The sequence below is a fragment of the Macaca thibetana genome, chromosome 20 (genome assembly GCF_024542745.1).
Source record: "Macaca thibetana thibetana isolate TM-01 chromosome 20, ASM2454274v1, whole genome shotgun sequence".
NCBI lineage: Eukaryota > Metazoa > Chordata > Mammalia > Primates > Cercopithecidae > Macaca > Macaca thibetana.
In genome coordinates this window covers 19,199,279-19,220,496 of record NC_065597.1, presented here as the reverse complement: position 1 = coordinate 19,220,496, position 21,218 = coordinate 19,199,279, and the positions used below count along the sequence as shown (strand labels likewise).

The following is a 21,218-nucleotide window of genomic DNA, read 5'->3' as shown; positions in this document are numbered from 1 at the left end:
TGTAATCCCAGCTACTTAGGAGGCTGAGGCAGAGAATTGCTTGAACCCTGGAGGCAGAGGTTGCAGTGAGCCGAGATCACACCACTGCACTCCAGCCCAGGCAACAGAGCAAGAGTCCTTCAAAAAAAAAAAGAAAAGAAGGAGGAGGAGGAGGAGGAGGAGGAGGAGGAGGAGAAGGAGAAGGAGAAGGAGAAGGAAGAAGAAGAAGAAGGAGGAGGAGGAGGAGGGGGAGGAAGAAGAAGAAGAGGAAGAGGAAGAAGAAGAAGAAGAAGGAGAAGGAGAAGGAGAGGAAGAGGAAGAGGAGGAGGAGGAGGAGGAGGAGGAAGAAGAAGAAGAAGAAGAAGAAGAAGAAGAAGAAGAAGAAGAAGAAGAAGAAGAAGAAGAAGAAGAAGAAGAAGAAGAAAAAGAAGAAGAAGAAGAAAGAAGAAGAAGAAGAAGAAAAAGAAGAAGAAAGAAAAAGAAGAAGAGAAGAAGAAGAAGAGGAGGAAGAGGGAAGAAAGAAGAGGAAGGGGAAGGGGAAGAGGAAGAGGAAGAGGAAGAAGAAGAAGAAGAGAGAAGGAGGAGGAGGAGGAGAAGGAGAAGGAAATGCTATCATTTGTGACAGCCTGAATAAACCTGAAGGACATTACGTTAAGTGAAATAAGTCAAACACAGAAAGGCAAATACTACCTGACCCCACTTATTTACAGATTTAAAAAGGTGAACTCAAAAGCAGACAGTAGAATGGTGGTTACCAGAGGCTGGAGAAAGGAAGGTTGAGGACAGTTGTTCAAAGGACACACAGTTGTAGTTAGGAGAAATAAGTTCAAGAGATCCATTATACAACATGGTGACTATAGTTAAAAAACAATGTTTTGTATTCTTAAAAAGTGCCCAGACAGTAGGTTCTAAATGTTCTCACCACAAAAACATGGTACGTGTGTGAGGTAAGGCATCTGTTAATTACCTTGATTTAGCTATTCTAAAAACACACACAAATTTTAGAACATCGTGTTATACATAAGTATATACAACTTTTCTTTGTCCATTTAAAATAAAAATAAATAAATGAAAAAATAGTGTGCACACTGTGGTCAAAATTTCAAATAACGTGGCATGGATATGAAAAAGAAAAGGAAAAAAAACTCTAGCAAAACAAGGGCTAAACGTGAAACAAAAATGATGACAGTAAAGATTTAGAGAGCACAGTGGCCTAGGTGAATAAAATCGTGAAAAGAATGAGGCTGAGAGCAAAAGCTTTGAATTTCAGCTCCTCTCACCCACTAGAGCAAATCATCAAATCTTTCTAAACCTTGGTATTTGCACTTCCCTTCCAGGTTGGTTGTGAATATTATGTGAGAATAATGAATGGTAAACGTCTCACCCAATTTCTGTAACCCAGTAAGGGTGTAACAAATGAGTGTCATTATTATTCATATAAAAATAAACTCAAGAAACCACTTTTAAAAACTTTCAAATACATTACACACATAATTATCATTATAAATGCATTTGATGTCACTAAATGTTTATCCCAAACCAAAGGTTTAATATACACTGCCTTAGATTTTAAAACATATATCATAGGTATGATACTTGCCAGAGAGCACTGTGGTAAAATATTTTATTTGGTTTTTCCAAATTTCTATAGTATATTGCATATTTTTGGATGATGTTACCCCAGATCAATTTTTACACTAAAAAATTATATTATTGAAATCCATTATATTCATGCTGTCTTTATTAAAAAGCTACCTACAAAGGCTACTGCGAGGGTGGGGAGGAGGTGGGGATGGTTAAAGAATAGTTTGAAAGGATGTACAAAAAATAGTTCAAAAGAATGAATAAGACCTAGTATTTGATGTGAACCTTTTTCAACTACAAAGTCCTTGCAAAATTATTTACTCTATTGAATGTCCAGGTTAAATTAAGAAAGTTGAAATTTTCCTGCAGAAGGACTTCATTTAAATACCATCGAATACAGATCCTCTATCAGATTATTACTTATTCTATTTCACATGATTGTGCTTTTTCTTAACTTCTTGTTTCTTATAAGTCATGAGACAATTTTTATGATACATGTATGAGATATTATTTATAATATATGTGTTATAGATAGATACAGAATATGTATATCTTTATGGTTATATATAATTCAGCAATTTTTCAAGGATTTCAGATCTTGAGTAAATAGTTTTATAGGTACCTTCTCTTCAGTTGATTCATTTTCAAGAAAATCAGTGATGTGGAGTCTCCCCAAAAGGATGCATATGTAAATCATAAAGTGTCACATTCTTGAACAAATTGCACTTTTAGATAATGATTCCGCTAATTTTACTAAACACATAAAGGAAAATTTTATAAAACTCATGGATTCTCTTGAAAATATCTCATGACATTATATGTTGTCAAGATTATTGGCCTCCTTATTAAATAAGTTAGTTTTTCTTGTCAATATGAATCTATATTAGGGTTCACAGAAAACTCATAAAAACTTGCACATTCCTCTTACCTTTCAGAAAGTGAGATTTATGCCATGGCAAAGATTTGTTCGTTTATAGAATATTGTCCAAAGGAAATATAAAATTGGTTATAAAATTATTTGGGATGGGTAAAATATCTCATTGTTAATTGCTTTATAAGACAAAGAGCATCATCTTTTAAAAAATAAAAGTAATGATTACAAAAATATTGCAACTCTTTGCTAGTTATTAACATAATCTAAAACTGAAGCAAATATTGTATTTCAATTAAACTTTGCTGTATAAAAATGGCCCCAAAACTTAGCACCTGAAGACAATAGTTTATTATTTCTGATATTTTGATGATTAGCAGGGCTAGATATCCAAGATGGCCTCTCTCATATGTTGTTGGGGACCAGATGTAGCACTTCAGTTCTCTTTCACATGACTAGACTGTCTTCTTGACATGGAGATCTTTGAGCAGTGGTCAAAGAGGATTAAAGGTGTCAGCTACAAGATCTCTTGAGGCCTAATCTCTAGCGGTTATATCATGTCACTCCCAACACATTCCATTCAACAAAGCAAATCACAAGTCCAGCACAAATGGAACAGAACAGAGAAATAGATTCTACTTCAGTATGAGAGAAGTGGCAATGTCACATTGCAAAAATACTGGAATAGGAAGAATTTGTAGCCATTAAACAATCTATCTCATGCCAAGTTTTTTTTTTTCCATCTTTGCATTATTTTTCTGACAAATTTATACGATAGCAGAAGACACTGTTTGCATCTGTCTGACTATAACAACATAAATACAAAAGGTAAATTTCTCAAAAATATGTTTGGTCTTCATCAATTTTTCCAAAGGCCTTTCTTAATCTTTTGATATTCAAATCATTATCTTTTGAGGTTTGAAATAAATTTGCATTTAATTTGCTGTATATAGGGTAATGTCGACAGCATCTTATGCTCAACAATGAACTAACCTAGAAATGACCTAACACAGGAATGAGGGGGGTCTATGCTAGTGTAAGCAAGAATGACAGTTGAGAAGGGCCTGATTTTATAAATAATCTATTTATTAAGAGCTGCTTTGCTATTAAAAATTTTGTGACTACAGAGTCTTAAAATTGCAGATCTGGGATCATATTTAGTTAGTAAGGATGCTCTCTCATCCAAATTATTTTTAACTCCTTATTTGGTATTCAACATTGCACTACTGCCCTAGTTTCGACTATGAATAAACGGAACCGTTCTATGAATTTCAAATACAAAGAGGTTAATACAGAATTTTCTTAGATGGGTATTGAAAGGGCCATGGGAACAGAAGGCAAGATTATCGAAAGATTAATAACTGCAGGAAAGCATTACCATCTTTGGATTGGAGAAGCAAAGGAGCCAATAATATTACCCAGAGCCCACAGCAGAGTGCTCCTGGGATCCACAGTTGGTGCTGAGCTTCCTGAGCAGATACCCAGAACGCTACCCTCCCAGCAATTTCACAGTTGCTCCAGCCTCCATCATTCCTGGCAATGCCCAATGTGGCTCTTACCAAAAAGTCCAAGAAAGGAGTAGCGTCTCCCCTCTTTCTATCCCCATTAGCCAAACCCAGCAGGAACTACAAGTTATGGGGCTCAGAGAAATGTAATTTACAGGTTCATAGACTCCCATAACACAGGGCAGAACACTGAGAGGCAAGAATGGGGCTCAGACCAAATTGGCTAACCATCTGCTCAGTGAATAAGACAGAATACCTGCCTTCCTGAGGGCCACAAAGCCATGGTAAACATGCATATTAGCAACCCTCAAGCAAGTTCTATTGTCAGGAGTACTGTGATGAGGTAATAATGCCATGGACTAATTCCAGGAAAGCAGCATAATGAGTTGGGAGATCAGAGAAGGTAAAACATAAACTGCAATTTAAATGTTAGGCAGGAGTCTGAAAAGTCGCTATCTGGGCAAGAGAAGGGATTCCCAAAGAGAGGAAATGACGGTGTTTCGTTTATAGGCAAGTCTACAACGTAAATCTGAAAGCCTGGTGTTTCTTGGATTGGGTAGCATTCAAAGGGCTCACTCTTTATTAATAAAAGTAAGACCTTTTTTACAAGTTGGAGTTAGATTTAACTTGGGTTTCCTAAAAAGCGATATCTCTTTTCAAATATATCAACGAAGCATTTTAACCTTTCCCTACTTAAAAATAGGCAAGAACTAAGCATATTCCCAACTCCATCCCTTTATACTTTAAGTGGTTGCTAATTTACTTCCCTTCCCTCCTTAACTCTATGAAAGTCTACCTGAAGCTTTAGGGGGATTGGCTCCTTAGGGTAGCTGCTAAATTCCACTGAGATTACACGTTGTAGAAGCATAATAAATTGTGGTAGAGTTATCTCCCCTGTGAGGAATACAGTAGAATCTTTGGCATTCACTTTCTCTTTCTCAAATTGCTTCTAAAAGCATTATTCTGTGTGGAATGACGAAAGTCCCTCAGGTCAGTGGGTCAGGGCTAGAAACCACCATGGGATTTAGATACCAGAAGTGACCTTGAGTCTTGGTTCGGCTTTTAACACTGTCACCTTGGGAACTTTATCTGTAAAATAAGATTTGAATAGATGATCTCGAACGCTCCTTTCATCTCTGACAAAGTAAAAATATTATGAAAAAGGTAGAAAAGATGCTTGAGTCAAAGTGAATGGTAGAATGCACTATAAAATTTGCTTTCAGTTTATTCTAAATATGTAAAGTGTCAGTTCTTTTCTCTGCATTTTGGTATATCTGTTTTCTTATTTCATTATTTTCAAGTGGATGCTATAAAACTATGAGGAGACATAATATTTTATAAATTAGACATAAGGGTCTTAGAGAACCATGTTACTAAGGAAGAAACACCTGTAATTTTGTCAGGAATAAACACCTTCTATAATTTTAGAACTTGTGTGCAGAGTGATCTTAAGGAGCTACTCTATTCTATTTTGCTGTTCTTTGTGGTACATTAATATGATGAAGGGATATTGGACTTAAACCTCACTGACTAACTTCAGGCTTTATGCCTTTGTATTTATACGATGTTAGAGACAGAAATTGACTTTCTGATCTTTAATTTCTTTTTTCTTATCAGATACATAAAATGATATTAGTCATTATCTTTGGTTCACAATTCTCTATCATCAAGAGTTTACACATGACTGTCTTTACTTTTATTGTCAGTCTATTTCATAATTTTGGAAAAAGTAATGAATATAAGATAGTGAAGCCAAGGAACACCCATATACTTTTTTTTTTTTTTGCTTATTTTCGAAGTTATATAACAAGCCATACTGAATAAAGTCTGGCTTTCATTTTCACTCAACTAGATATTACTAAGAATAATCTATGTTGTTCTGTTGCCCTTGGTAATTGTATTAGGCCATTCTTGAACTGCTACAAAGAAATACCTGAGCCTGTGTAATTTATAAAGGAAAGAGGCTTAATTGGCTCATGGTTCTGAAGGCTGTACAGGAAGCATAGCGGCTTCTGCTTCTGGGGAGTCCTCAGAAAGCTTACAATCATGGCAGAAGGCAAAGAGAGAGCAGGTACTTCACATGGCAAAAGCAGGAACAAGAGACAGAGAGAGCTGGGTGGTGGGGAGGTGCCACACACTTTTAAATGAACAGCTCTTGCAAGAATTCACTATCACAAAAACAGCACCAAGCCATGAAGGATCCACCCCCATGATCCAAACATCTCCCACCAGGCTCCACCTCCAGCACTGGGGATTACAATTCAACATGAGATTTCGCTGAGGATAAATATTCAAACTGTATCAGTAGTGTAGTTCATTCATTTTCATGGCCATCTATTTTGTGAACATACTACAATTTGTTTAAAGTTAATTAGGCCATCTCTGGATTTTTTATCATTACAAACATTGCTGGTATAAATTGTCTTTTTTATTTATTTTACTTTTAAATAGACATATAATGGTATACATTTATGAGGTATATAGTGATGTTTTGATGTGTATACTACATATAGATCAGATCAGTATAACTAGCATACCCATCATCTCAAACATTTATCATTTCTTTGTGTTGAGTACATTCAATAACCTCCTTCCAGCTATTTGAAACTATATATTACAGTTCACTATAGTCATCCTACAGTGGTATAGAACACTATAACTTATTCCTCCTGTTTAGCTGTAATTTTATATCTTTCAACAAATCTCCTCTTTCCTACTCATACCCTTCCTCCTCATACTCTTCCCAGCCTCTAGTGTCCTCTGTTCTACTTTTTACTTGTATGAGATCAACATTTTTTAGTTTCCACATCAGTGATAACATGTGGTGCTTAACTTTCTGTTCTTGATTTATTTCGCTTAACATAACATTCTCCAGTTCCATCCATTTTGCTATGGCAGGATTTCATTCATTTTTATGACTGAATAGTACTCCATTGTTCATATATGCCACATTTCTACTATCTATTCATCTTCTGTTGGACACTATCATAGTCCATTTGTGTTGCTACAAAGGAATACTTGAATCCAGGTAATTTATTAAGAGAAGAGGCTTATTTGGTTCATGATTCTGCTGGCTATACAAGAAGCATGCTGCCAGCAACTGCTTCTGGTGAGGGCATCAGGCTGCTGCCACTCATGGCAGAAGAGGAAGGGGACCGTGTATGTGCAGAGACCACATGGCAAGAGAGGAAGCAAGACAGGGAGGGGGAAGGCACCAGGCTCTTTTTAACAACCAGCTCTTGCAGGACCTACTAGAGTGAGAACTTGAGGACTCACTCATTTCCGTGAGAATGGCACCAAAGTAATTTATGAGGGATCCACACCCATGACCCAAATACCTCCCATTAGGCCCTATCTCCAATATTGAGGATCAAATTTCAACATGAGGTTTGGGGGAATAAATATCTAAACTATAGCAGACACCTGGGTTGATTCCATATCTTGGTATTATGAGCAGTGGTGCAATAAACACGGGGTACAGATGTCTGTTCAATATACTGATCTCCTTTCCTTTGGATAAATGCCCAGTAGTGGAATTGCTGGATTACACGTTAGTTCTATTTGCAGTTTTTTGAAGAACCTCCATACTATTCTGTATAGCAGATGTACTAGTATACATTCCTACCAACAGCGTATATGAGTTCTCTTTTCTTCACATCCTCACCAGCATATGAATTATTTTTTTGGTTTTGTTTGTTGTTGTTGTTGTTGTTGAGAAGGAGTCTCGCTCTGTTGCCCAGGCTGGAGTACAGTGGCATGATCTCAGCTCACTAAAACCTCTGCCTCCCTAGTTCGAACTATTCTCCTGCCTCAGCCCCGAGTAGCTGGGATTACAGGCGCCTGCCACCATGCCTGGCTAATGTTTTGTATTTTTAGTAGATGAGGGGTTTTACCATGTTGGTCAGGCTGGTCTTGAACTCCTGACCTCAGGTGATCCACCCGCCTTGGCCTCCCAAAGTGCTGGGATTATAGGCATGAGCCACCTTGCCTGGCCTGGTCTTTTTTATAATAGCCATGCTAACTGGGGTGAGATGATACCTCATTGTGGTTTTGATTTGCATTTCCCTGATGATTAGTGACGTTGAGCTTTATTATTTAATTTATTTATTTATTGTCATTTGTATGTCTTCTTTTGAGAAATGTCTATTCAGATCATTTGCTCATTTTTTTTACCAGATTGTTTTTTGCTGTTGAGGTGTTTGAGTTTCTTGTATATTCTGAATATTATTGCCCTTTCAAATGAATAGTTTGCAAATATTTTCTCCCTTTCAAGAGACTGTCTTTTTACTCTGTTGAATGTTTTCTTTGCTGCACAGAAGCTTCTTAGTTTGATATAATCCCATTTTTTGGGGAGGTTTTCTGCTTTCGTTGTCCATGCTTTTTGAGGTATTATTCATAAAATGTGTCTCCTGATGAAAGGTATAATTTTTTTTTTTTTTTTTTTTTTTTTGAGACGCAGTTTCACTCTATCGCCCAGGCTGGAGTGCAGTGGCACGATCTTGGCTCACTGCAAGCTCTGCCTCCCAGGTTCACGCCATTCTCCTGCCTCACCGTCCCGAGTAGCTGGGACTACAGGCGCCCGCCACCATGCCGGGCTAATTTTCTGTATTTTTAATAGAGATGGGTTTTCACCGTGTTAGCCAGGCTGGTCTCAATCTCCCAACCTCGAGATCTGCCATGCCCGGGTAATTTTTTGTAATTCTACTAGAGATGGGGTTTCACCATGTTAGCCCGGATATCTCGAGGTGCAAGGTATAACATTTTTAATAGATATATAACTAAAGATGGAATTGCCGGGTGTGTAAATGTGTAAATTTATAAGCTAACATAAAACTAGCCTTCAACATGGCTATGCCAATATAAATTGTTGCCAGTAATGAATAATAAATTTCATTGATCCATAACCTCTCAAACACTGTACATTTTTCCTAGTTTTACTTTCTACCAATTGAATGAGTGCAACGTAGTAGGTCATTCTACATGTTTCTGACGACTAGTGACTTCTTATTCAAATGTTTACTTATTAAACATACATGCTATCTCTTAGGAAAAGTGCTAGTTGATATTTCTATTCATAATTTTATTGGCACCACCTTTGGACTTTGTTATTCTGTTGCTCAGTTTAAAAACCCCTGTACACACAGCACATGATATTCATTATAATCATTTTAAAAATCTTGGTCTCTAAATAAGACAAGTTTCCCATCATTATCCACCCTCTTGCTCAGATATGCCTTTCCTTTTAGGACCATTAAACTTCCACATAAACCTTAGAATCAGTTTGTAAAGTTTTAGGGAAAACTCCTGTCAGATTTGTACTGGAGAAGTCTTGTTAGTCTATATGTTAGTCTACAAATCAATTGAGTCTATAAATCAATTTAGGGAGAATAGACATCCTCAGAATATAAGTGTCTCCATTTACTAAAATTGTGTTTAATGTGTCTCAGCAAAGTTTTTAAAAATTTCACGTACATGGCTTGAACATTTTTGCAAGATCTATTTTTAGGTCCATTATGATTTTAATTGTAAATGATATATTTAAAATGTGCATATACACATATGCATCTTTCTGTCTTCTAATTGTTTGTTGGTGGCACACAGAAAAATCAGTCACTTTTGTATATTGATTATGTACCTAATCTCATTGCTTAAGGACCTTATATGAACCATTATTTCTCTATCTGTAAAACTGCTATGACACATAGTTGTTATAGAAATGAAATGAGGAAAAACTACTAACAACACACGCCATTTTACAGACATGTACTATTACTTCCTATTGCCTTACTTTGTTAGAAGGACAGTAAATAAAAGAAAGGAATACAGAGAGAAAGAAGGTGATAGGGAATAAACTCTACTGCTATTTTGGCTTACCAGTACTTTAATTTTTTAAAAAAAAAAAGTTTGTATATTTGGTTGCATAATAATTGTACTCTATTGGGTTAGTAAAATGCCAAGTAGATAACTGCATAGCATTATTTTAAAGCCAGGGAAAACAGATGAACTATTCAAGAACCACAGTCACAATGGAATGGCTTAAACATTGTTAAACAGGTTATACATAAAAATAAAACACACTAAGATGCTTTAGGTTTACTTCTTTTTTAAAAAAAAGATAACGGGCCAGGTGCAGTGGCTCACGCCTGTAATCCCAGCACTTTGGGAGGCTGAGGTGGGTAGATTACTTGAGGTCAGGAGTTTGAGACCAGCCTGACCAATATGATGAAACCCCGTCTCTACTAAAAATACAAAAATTAACTGGGTGTCGTGGCATGCGCCTGTAGACCCAGCCACTTGGGAGGCTGAGAAAGGAGAATTGCTTGAACCCAGGAGGTGGAGGCTGCAGTGAGCCAAGATTGCACCACTGCACTCCAGTCTGGGTGACAGAGCAAGACTCCATCACAAAAAAAAAAAAAAAAAAAAAGACAATGATATAGTATTTTATACTTTTGACTATACCTCTATTATATATAGTAAAAACTAAATTTCTGATACATGTTGGACTTATGAATTTTTACCTGCCTTTCTACCTTGTTTTCTTCTTTCCCTCCCTTCTACTTCCTTCTGTTTTTCTTTTCTTTCCTCCTTTCTTATTTTCTCCTTTCATCCCTCCTCTTACTTCCTTCCTCTCATTCTCTCATCCATGGTAAATTTAAGATGCTTTGAGTCCTGAATTAAACTTAGGGATAATGTATGGATGGTTTTAGACACAGACTTGAAGCATTAACCTGTCATTCACCTTAGCCCTGGGGGTTAGAATAGCAATTCATGATGATGTCACCTTGGATGAGCATGCTCATTTTTTAATATTTCATTTGTTCACATAAATGTAATATATTCAAATATTTCATATTAGTTTGTGAAGGAGGTATTTCGGACCCTAATATTAAAGAAAGAGATTTTGAGATTTTAAATCTTCACACTATTAAAATCCCACGTCCTGAAATACTGATTAAGATTCACTGTGTTTTTAAGCCAAACATTTAGGAAGCTTTCTCAATATATATGCATGAAGATGATATTTAATACTCTTTAAGCTGTGGAAGAACACCTATAATAAAGTACACAAATGACCTCTAATTAGGAAAGCTTTGCTTCAATAAGCTTGGAATGACTCATTTTTTTGAAACTGTTGATACATATGCATGAAAAGTAAATCTCCACACCAGAGTAGCTGAAGATTTTTACTTACTTCATCTTCTAGAAAGTTATAAATAGTCAAATGAGGTAACTTAAAGGTGAACCAGTGAAAATTGTAACTAAATGAATTTTTTACATATTGACGTATTTTTATCATTATCCATTTTAATCTCTGTCCTCAAATAAGAGCTATTTCTGGAAGAAAATAAACATAATTCTTGTTAAATAAAGCCCCACATGCACATATATTTGTATGCAGGGCTAAATTTAACAAGAATCATATACAATACACATAACAAGAGCTATATATATATATATTACTTACAGTAGTAAAATGCAATTGGAATACATTTGACAAGAATAATTCTACTGTTTAATAAACAAATGTGAATCTAAAAAATCTTTTTTATAGTCAATGTTGTCTTTCCTTCCACTCTTAAATTTTCATTCCAACCATCAGACATAATGATTTTTAAAAATCTACGTTCATGTAAAATGGACAACTCTTTCCTGTGTAAAAACATCTCTTTTGAGAAGTCTAATATATGGTTTTTGTACTATGTATAACTTTTAAAATTCATCTCCTCTCCCTTGTTTTGCCTTCTCTTGGGTTGGTAAAATGTAAAGTAAACAAGCACATTGCATATATTCAGGGAAAGCAAAGAACATATTCAGGAATGAAAGTCATGACACGATAGCTTCGTCATTTAAAAAAATATTTTATATTTTTTAAAAATCTACCATGAATTATGCAGTATATCACACAGGAAGTAGGGGTAAAAAGTGCTCCTGGGTTGGAAGACACTGATAGTTATAGAAGATGCTTAATGGTCAGAATTTTCAAATGGTTGAAGATGAAGTTTGTCACCACAGACAAAACAAATTATGGAGATTTAGATTCCCATAACGGCAGAATTAAATTACCTATTTCATTCTCCTAATAAACAGAAACAGAAATAGAGTATTTGGTGCCCTTTCCCCATCTTCCCAAGAGGGAAGTTCTTTGTGTGTAACTAACTGTACCAGGTATCCACTTTGATTTATGATAAACTCTAATGTGAAAGAGCAAAGCCATGTTGCTTTTCATATAATTATATATTAGTTCAATAAATATTTGTCATTTCAAACTCTATTAATTAAGATTCTTAATTCTCAGAGGTAATTCCAATATAAGAAAGAGTCTCTAACACATAATTGAATAGCCTGCAAATGACCTCAGAGGTTTGATTTCTTTATTATTAGATATAACAGGTATTTTTTATTTATTTGGGGGAAGTTTGTAGAGATGTTTGTAGACCTCATCTAATTTACACTACACAACCCTTAAGTTCTCATTCAAATCCAAGGTTCTATGAGATGAATAAAAGTTTATGAGTGTATAATGTTTTTGATTACTTTTGAAGAAAATTATGAAAAAAATGATCTTTTAGGAAATAACATTAGTTTCTCTGGGGTAAAAGTTAAAATTAAGTTAATTTATTTTACACTGTTCCCAGTTTTATCTGATTGGACTTTAATTTAAAATTAATTCAGCCTATTTGGATAGGTGGTGCACAATTAAATAGAAACAATTACCTAAGTCATGTGTAAATGCAAGTTTAGCCAAAACCCCCACCTATGTTTCGCTTTCAAAGTGCCTGACAGTTCTGGATAATATTTACAAAAAGGAGTTCTGGCCAACACAAAGTCCGCTTCCAGAAATGTTACCGGGTATCACAAGTCAACTTAAAGCATTATTAATCTCTTCGGATTTAACGTTCTCACTATTAAATTTCCAGAACATAATATTGCAACATAACAATTCAGGGATATTAATTCAAGAACACTTAATTTCTTCAAAAAATAAAAGTTAATAAATCTTTAGTAGCTGGAACATTTTACATAATTTTAATATTCATTACATTAATAAAGGTACTTATTGAAAAAGTGAAATTTCATTGAAAAGTTTACAATGCAGAATAGCACTCTCCCACATCCCCCAGCCCACTATTTATTAATTGGATAACTGAGGTCAAGTCATTTGATGTATTTTTGTTCCATTTTCTTCATCTCTAAAGTAGAAATAACTACTTTCTTCATCTGTAGGTTGGAGATAACCCTACCTCTTAGGGTTGTTGTGAAAATCAAATTAACAAATATGTATAAAATAATGTGCACAATGCCTGGAACATGGTAAGTGCAAAATAAATGTTAGCTATTCTTATTATCACCCCTACCTCTCCTGTTCTGATTTTCTCAGCTGTCACTCTCAAAATTTCCCCTGGCATTTACCTCTATATTTTTTTTAATGATGTATCACTTTTGTACCTTATTTATTTGCTTTTGACTCTGACAGACATTTACTTTGTGTGTCCACACCATTCCCCAGTGTCTCCCAAACTACCCATATAAAGTTGCTATTTCATAGTTCTGATTAAGAATCGTCAGTGTTTACATTTTGTTTACATTAATTAGAAATTTCAGAGACAAGTAGTAATAAAGCCAACAACAGCAATTTCAACAAGCAGAGGCTCTATTTTTATCTCACAAGGATTCTGGAGGTAGATGGTTACTGTTCTTCCCTGCTGTCCTTAGTATTTTGCCTTTTATTCTTACAGTTGTCAAATAGTATCGCATGATGGCTAACTCAGCTCCAGGCAACAGGACCACCTTCAAAAGCACGGAGCAGGGGCTGGCCAGGGTGGCAAAATCCTTTCATCTCCTCTGGACTGTTCTTATTAGCAAGAAAAATAACTTTCTAAGAAGTTATCCAATACAATTTCTCCTGCATCTCATTGACCAACACTGAATCCTGCAGTGGCTCCCAACTCCAAGGCAGGCCGTGGCAGTTGAGGGTATTACACAAAAGAATGGCACTGCCTTAATTGGCTTAGAGGAGAGAGTCTCAAACTTTCTCAGTTCACAGGTCCACTGGTATCCGTATGATTATTTTCACTGTGCCCGAGGCAAAAGAAATATCAAACACTCCCTTTTTATAAGTAAGTTGGTACCAAAGAACGTAATATGTGTTTATATCCCCAACAACTTAGTAGCCATTTGAGTAAATACCAAACATAATTGTAAAAACAAAAACAAAAACAAACAAACAAAACAACTAAGTTTACTTTTGAATGACTATAATTACTTACTAAAGGGAAATGTGTGCCTTCTGGGCACTGCACAGCTTCTCACATTTTAAAATCAGATTAGACACCAAACCCCTCATTTCCTATTCCACACTGATTTCCATTTAGTACTTTTTTATTTTTTCTTTTCATTTAAATCACATCAACCACTGAAAATCCTGCTTCACAAAGATAGGACATCCTGGAAAGCAAGGTAGATGGAACTAAGAGTGGAGTCAGGAAGTGCCTTTAGTTAGCTCCACAGACTAAACCTCCCACCCCCTGCATACCTGTATGTGTGAAATGCGGGAGAATTTCCTTTGGTATCAGTGCTCTGTCAACAGAATTTCAGCCAATTTTTCCTTTTCAGCTCAGCGCTTGACCCCTACCTTTGGGAGTACTGGAAATCCCTAAGCACTGAGATTCTCAGGGTTCCTCTGGGACTAATGATTTGACTACTCACCCACATAAGGTTCTGGGTTTAGTTACTCTGGTTTTTTGTTTGTTTGGTTGGTTGGTGTTTGTTTGTTTGTTTTGAGATGGAGTTTCGCTCTTGTTGCCCAGGCTGGAGTGCAATGGCACAATCTCAGCTCACTGCAACCTCTGCCTCCCAGGTTCAAGTGATTCTCCTGCCTCAGCCTCCCAAGTACCTGGGATTACAGGCACACACCACCATGCCCGGCTAATTTTTTTACTTTTAGTAGAGACGGGGTTTCAACCTGGCCAGGCTGGTCTTGAACTCCTAACCTCAGGTGATCCGCCCGCCTCGACCTCCCAGAGTGCTGGAATTATAGGCGTGAGCCACCGTGCCTGGCCTAGTTACTCTGTTTTTAAATTAGTCACCATTCCTCAGTCACCTTCTGATTCCCAATAAAGCTGTCAATATCTTTATTCAGTGGTGGACTCTCAGAACTCTTTTCTTTTTCCATGTTAGTTGATGGTTTGATTTGGTTGTGTTTTTATTTTAAATTAGTAGACTTTATTTCTTAGAGAGGTTTTCAGTTTACACAAAAATTTAACAGGAAGTACCGAGTTCCCATACTCTCTATCCCCAATGCCCCTCCCCAACACCAGTTTTCACTATCATTTTTCCACTGTATTTCTTTTTTTAATTTAACTCATTTTAAGTTCAGGGGTACATGTGAAAGTTTGTTACACAGGTAAACTTTGTCATGGGGGTTTGTTGTACAGATTATTTCATCACCCAGGTATTAAGCCTAGTATCCATCAGTTATTTTTCCTGATCCTTTCCCTCCTCCCACCCTCCACCCTCCCAAAGGCCCCAGCGTGTGTTGTTCTCTGTATGTGTCCACGTGTTCTCATCATTTAGCTCCCACTTATAAGTGAGAACATGCAGTATTTGGTTTTCTTTTCCTATGTTAGTTTGCTAAGGATAATGGCCTCCAGCTCCATCCATATCCCTGCAAAGGACATGATCTCATTCTTGTTTCATGGCTGCATAGTATTCCATGGTGTATATGTACCACATTTTCTTTATCCAGTCTGTCACTGATGGGCATTTAGGTTAACTGCATGCTTTTGCTATTGTGAATAGTGTTGCAAGGAACATACATGTTCATGTGTCTTTACAACGATAAAATTCCATTTCTATTATTGCAGTGGGGTTTCGAAAAGAGAAAAACCAGGTTGATCAGTGCAACATTTTTAACTGGAAATTCAGACTGGATTCTGGAAATGACTCAATCTTGGCAAGGTTAGGGATAAAAGTAGAGAATCTCTGGAATTGCCCAAATGAAGGATATGCTCTTATTAGATAATTCATGGTCATCCATTGTCTATACCAAATACTAAGAGATTGTGTATTTTGGATCTCACAAAACCTCCTATGCTGCCCAGGTACCTAATATTTCAGGATGTTCTAAGGTTCACTTCAGTGCCACTTCTTTCCACAGCAAGGTTGCCCTAATCAATGGGGGGACTTTTTTTTTTAAATCACCCATCTCCTATTCAAAATATCCATTCATTTCTTCACAGAGACTTAGTCTCTACATTGGTGGGGAATGCGAACAAGTTTTACCCAGGTAGTAATTCTAGGTGATTTGCAGATAGTTTTGCATTTGAGTTTTATCCACCTCTAAATCTGCAAACTTTTTACATTATGAAAAAATAGTACTTTTAAAATACCTGAACACTTCCGTATCTACTTTATCTATTCCTAGATATCACTTTCAATATAAAAATGTTTTCTTATTCCTATTAAGGAATAAGATATGTTATTTTGGAGAAGACATGATATAGTTTCCAATTTAGTTATAGATTAAACATTACCAAATCCAAAAAGTTCCTATATTATTCCTTCTACTCAGCTCCCTAAAAGACTATGAAATTATTGTTTCTTTGAAAGTTTTAAATGCCAGAAATCTTAATATTAGTGAGCCTGCAACCATGTTTCACTATTGATCCTGGATTCAAAGTTGGCAGTTAAAACTTCTACTTCAGGTGAAATTTGCAGAAACAAACAATTGCTTTTATTCTATATTCACACAGGGTATGTGTTAAGTTCAGATTTTATAAAGGAAAAAAATGCCTTAAAAATACCTGTTTCATTGTATTAAATAGAAAGTTATGCTTCTGCAAGCAGGAACATAGATTATGTAAACTAATCTTTGCAATTGCTCATCAGCACATGTGGAAGATTAACTTTCCAGTCTTTTAGAAGCTTGAAAAGACTTGGTTAGTATTTAGAATGAAAAATTGTTATCAGATATTGAAATACAGGAGAAAAGATGGATGGATTTCATTTTTATTGCAGAAATTAGTCACTGAATCCTGATCTTAGAGCTTCTTTTCAAATTATATTTGTCACCTGGAGACAGCAGTACATGTTTAAAAAAAAAATTCTGGATTGGTTGGCTTCAAGAAAGTTATATATACCTTTATTTTAAAAACAATTACACACAAATGCACACACATCATTGTTTTGCAAGCTTTCCCAGTAAGAGTAGGGCCACCATATGTGAAAAACTCTTTGTGGAGATGCCCTGAAATTCTATATTATCTTTTGGTTTCTTAACATGTATATTAACACTCATTATTTTATTATGATATATGTAGCACTTCCCATACGGATTCAGCTCCGTCTGGAGATTGTAAATTTTTGGAAGCATAAGCCATGATTTTTCTTAGTAAATAAAATGGCAACATCTGCACATTACTAAAACTATAGTAAAAACCTTAATAAATATGTGCAAAATATTTTTCAAAATAAGAGGTCTTGGTTACAAGCAAAAGAAACTGATGCTGGTGACCATAAGCAATATGGAAATATAGTAGAAAGATAATGTCAACTCCAAGGGATTTCCAAGGACTTAGGTTAGAAGATGCACAGAATTCAACGCAGCTCTGAGGAGCCAAGAATGTGGACTTCGGTGTCCCCTTATCTTTGCTCAGTAGCACCAGGCCTGAGAGTGGAACAGGCAGTCAGCCAAACATTAGATGCATGCCCACATACTGCTAGAGTCAAGGAGGGAGGTGTGGCCCTCTGGCAGCTATATTGGTCTCAACAGTTAACCCACTGGGGAATGCCCCAAAGCCACAACTGGGGTAAATTTTGAGTAGGCAAAAATTTACAAATCGAACTGCCCCTTAACCTCGCACATGCCTTATCTCTCATGACATTTGTAAAGAATTTCATTTTATAAATAATACTTCTCTGAATGTAATGGAATATATTCCTTACGAATAAAATTGTGCATATTGATTCTGCGAGGAAAGTCAGGTCTCATCAGCCTAGAATCACACGATCATGTCCATTTATTCTGTGGAATCATTATGTTCTATCTCCTTTTTTGTCATTAGAGTGCTACTACTTACACAAATTGATGAAATCACCCGTAAAATATGATATCATATGTCTTACGTTTTCTCTCTATTCTGTAACCGCTTATAGAAACCGTGATGTCTTAGTTTATTTGTGTTCAAACCAACTCAATTTTTTAATTCCAAAAAATCCAGTTGGGTGGGAAGTATCATCTCTCATTTGTTTTTACTAAATGTGTCTTTATACTAAAGATCCCATTTAGTTACTTTTTTGCAAATGGGAAAATAAGTGATTTTGATTTTTTTTTCACATTGCTTTTTGAATAGTTGAGACTCTACAGCAAAAGTAAATATAGTTCCTTAATACTTCTAAATGAGTAGTTCAGGACAGGTGCGGTGGTTCACACCTGTAATTCCAGTACTTTGGGAGCCTGAGGCAAGTGGATCGCTTGAACCCAGGAGGCAGAAGTTGCAGTGAGCTGAGATTTCACCACTGCACTCCTGTCTGGGTGACAGAGTAAGACTCTGTCTCAAAAAAGAAAAAAAAAAAAAAAGTAGTTTGTTAAGTAACACTTAAGTAGGCAGTATGTTCTTGCATTCTTTTTGAATTCTGATCACCTTCAATAGAACCATAGTGAATTAATTTTGGGGAGAATGGGCTTCATTTTCTTATTCTTTATTGTACTTTAAGTATGGTACCATTCGTTGAAGCCATGAACGTACAACCCTCTCAACATTTAAAAAATCACGAGTTGGACTGGATGCAGTAAAAAGAGAGAACTGCTATGAATTGTCCAAAAACTCCCTAGCCTGGAAGATGCCCAAATTCACAACACCATAGTTACAATTTTTTAGGACATAAATTACCTTTCCAAATAATTATTGAAATAGAAAAAAAATTATATTAAAACCTTTTAAAATACAAATCTATTAAAAAACATTTTATATAGTACAACGTTAGATTACATAGGAATTTTATAAAACTGAAATATGAAAAGTGTTTAATAATACTTTACTTCACTGGAAGCCTTTAGGTTTATCTAATGTCTATCTGGAATCTGTTGTGATGAGTAGAATTTAATAGTTAACAATTTAATAAATTTTAAATTTGAGTGGGTTTTTTTTCAGTCCTATTTTGTAGTATATATTTCAGCAGACTTATGAATACTTCAGCAAAACAAGAATAACAGTGGGTCCTACCTCATAGAATTATTATGAGGATTGAATGACATAAGGCATATGACGATATTAACATGAACAATTTTAATCATAATAGTAATATTAATAGTGCTCTTATTCCTTTTACTGCGTTTAGGAACAAATATGCTTAAGATTTTAACCTAAAAATCTTGATATACACTGTAACTACCACAATGACATGTATTGTACAAGATTTTGAATTTAATAAAGCACGTTCAAAAATCGGTGCTAATGCCGGACCACAAAAGTGTTCCTAAAATTATGCCAAATTGAGTAATATGTTTTTTGTTTGTATCATAGCAATCAGAACAAGTACTTTATGAGTTTGAACATATGGGGAGAATTTAGCAAACGAACTTTTTATCTTAAAAGTTAATAGATTCTCCACATGTAGCAATGCATTAGTGAAGCTATTATCTGGGAAAGATTAAAAAATAAAGACACAAATGGATGGAATTTCTGCAAGAGGGAGGAGAAAAGAAAGGGAGAGAAAGGGAGAGGAAGATGTCTTAATAGGAAATGTGCACATTGGCCGTTCTGCCTTTCCGTACCTGGCCGCGCAGGAGACGCCATCATGGGAGTTGACATCCGCCACAGCAAGGACCAAAAGGTTCGGCGCCAGGAGCCCAAGAGCCAGGATATCTACCTGATATCCTGTGTCAAGCTGTGGGTCAAGCTGTACAGGTTTCCGGTCAGACGAACCAACTCCACATTCAACCAGGTTGTGCTGAAGAGGTTGTTTATGAGTCCTACCAACCGACCACCTCTGTCCCTTTCCCGGATGATCTGGAAAATGAAGCTTCCTGGCTGGGAAAACAAAACGGCCATAGTTGTGGGGACCATAACGGATGACGTGCGGGTTCAGGAGGTGCCCAAACTGAAGGTGTGTGCGCTGCGTGTGACCAGCCTGGCCTGCAGCCGCATCATCAGGGCCGGGGGCAAAATCTTCGCTTTCGACCAGCTGGCCCTGGACTCCCCCAAGGGCTGCGGCACCGTCCTGCTCTCCGGTCCTCGCAAGGGCCGAAAGATGAACCTGCATTTCAGCAAGGCCCCGGGAACCCCGCCCAGCCACGCCAAACCCTACGTCCGCTCCAAGGGCCGGAAGTTCGAGCGCGCCAGATGCGCACAGGCCAGCTGAGGCTGCAGAAACTAACCCTGGATCCTACTGTCTTATTAAAACGATTTTGGACGCTGAAGAAAAGAAAAGAAAATGTGCACATTGACGTTGCAGTTGGGGTTGAGAAAGTCTCTTAAGTAGCTTTTCACATGAGGTTTCTTATTGTTGGTTTACTCCAAATGTTGTCAGACTTCCACCCGGTACATCAGAATTGACTGGAGGGCTTAATAAAACACAGATTTCTGGGTCTCACCCCCCAGATTCCGATTTGTAGTTGGGTAGGACCCCAGAATTCGCATTTTAAGTTCCCAGTTGATCTCATCATGCTGGTCTGGCGAACCTCACTTCGACAACCACTGGTCTAGTTTGTAACAGATTGACGGACTATAGCTTCATTCCAGAAGTTGGTAAGGAAATCTAAAACAGTGTTTTCACGAATAACAAATATGAGTGATACAATTCATTTTCTCAGATTTTACCGATTATTGTTAAGAATAAGCTATTAAAAGTTTGTTACATATATAAACAATTATCCCATATCCTGAGGGTTGCATGTAAATGTAGCTATCCCACAAACATATTTAAAAGCACAAATTAGACACGATAAGCACTTTTAGCCATGGGCAATACATAAGAATAGAGAACACCAATTAAATTGATACAAATTAAGGCCAGGCATGGTGGCTCACGCCTGTAATCCCAGCAATTTGGGAGGCCAAGGTGGGAAGATGGCCTGTGCCCATGAGTTCTAGACCAGCCTGGACAACAAAGTAAGACCCTGTCTCTACGAAAAATTAACTCACATGGTGCCATGTGCCTGTAGTCTCAGCTACTTGGGAGGCTGAGCTGGAAGGATTGCTTGAACCCCAAGAGGTTGAGGCTGCAATGAGTCATGATCACACCACTGTACTCTAACCTGGGTGACAGAGTGAGACTCT

At 36.6% G+C, this 21,218-nt stretch overlaps 2 protein-coding genes across 3 annotated transcripts in view; one reads left to right on the top strand and one right to left on the bottom strand.

Moving 5' to 3' along the window:
• CNTNAP4 (contactin associated protein family member 4) overlaps positions 1 to 21,218 on the bottom strand; it is a 990,511-nt gene that overhangs the window by 296,607 nt on the left and 672,686 nt on the right. The gene's annotated exons all lie outside the window — the stretch shown is intronic.
• LOC126943763 (60S ribosomal protein L18-like) overlaps positions 1 to 21,218 on the top strand; it is a 42,890-nt gene that overhangs the window by 15,972 nt on the left and 5,700 nt on the right. The window contains exon 1 of one of the 2 annotated variants that reach the window (XM_050772794.1): positions 19,486 to 20,687. The exons of the other annotated variant lie outside the window; for it this stretch is intronic. Coding sequence (XP_050628751.1) covers positions 19,738 to 20,301 — 564 coding nt within the window. The 5' untranslated portion in view covers positions 19,486 to 19,737 and the 3' untranslated portion in view covers positions 20,302 to 20,687. Of the gene's footprint in view, positions 1 to 19,485; positions 20,688 to 21,218 lie in introns of those variants that run through there. 2 annotated transcript variants of the gene reach the window in all.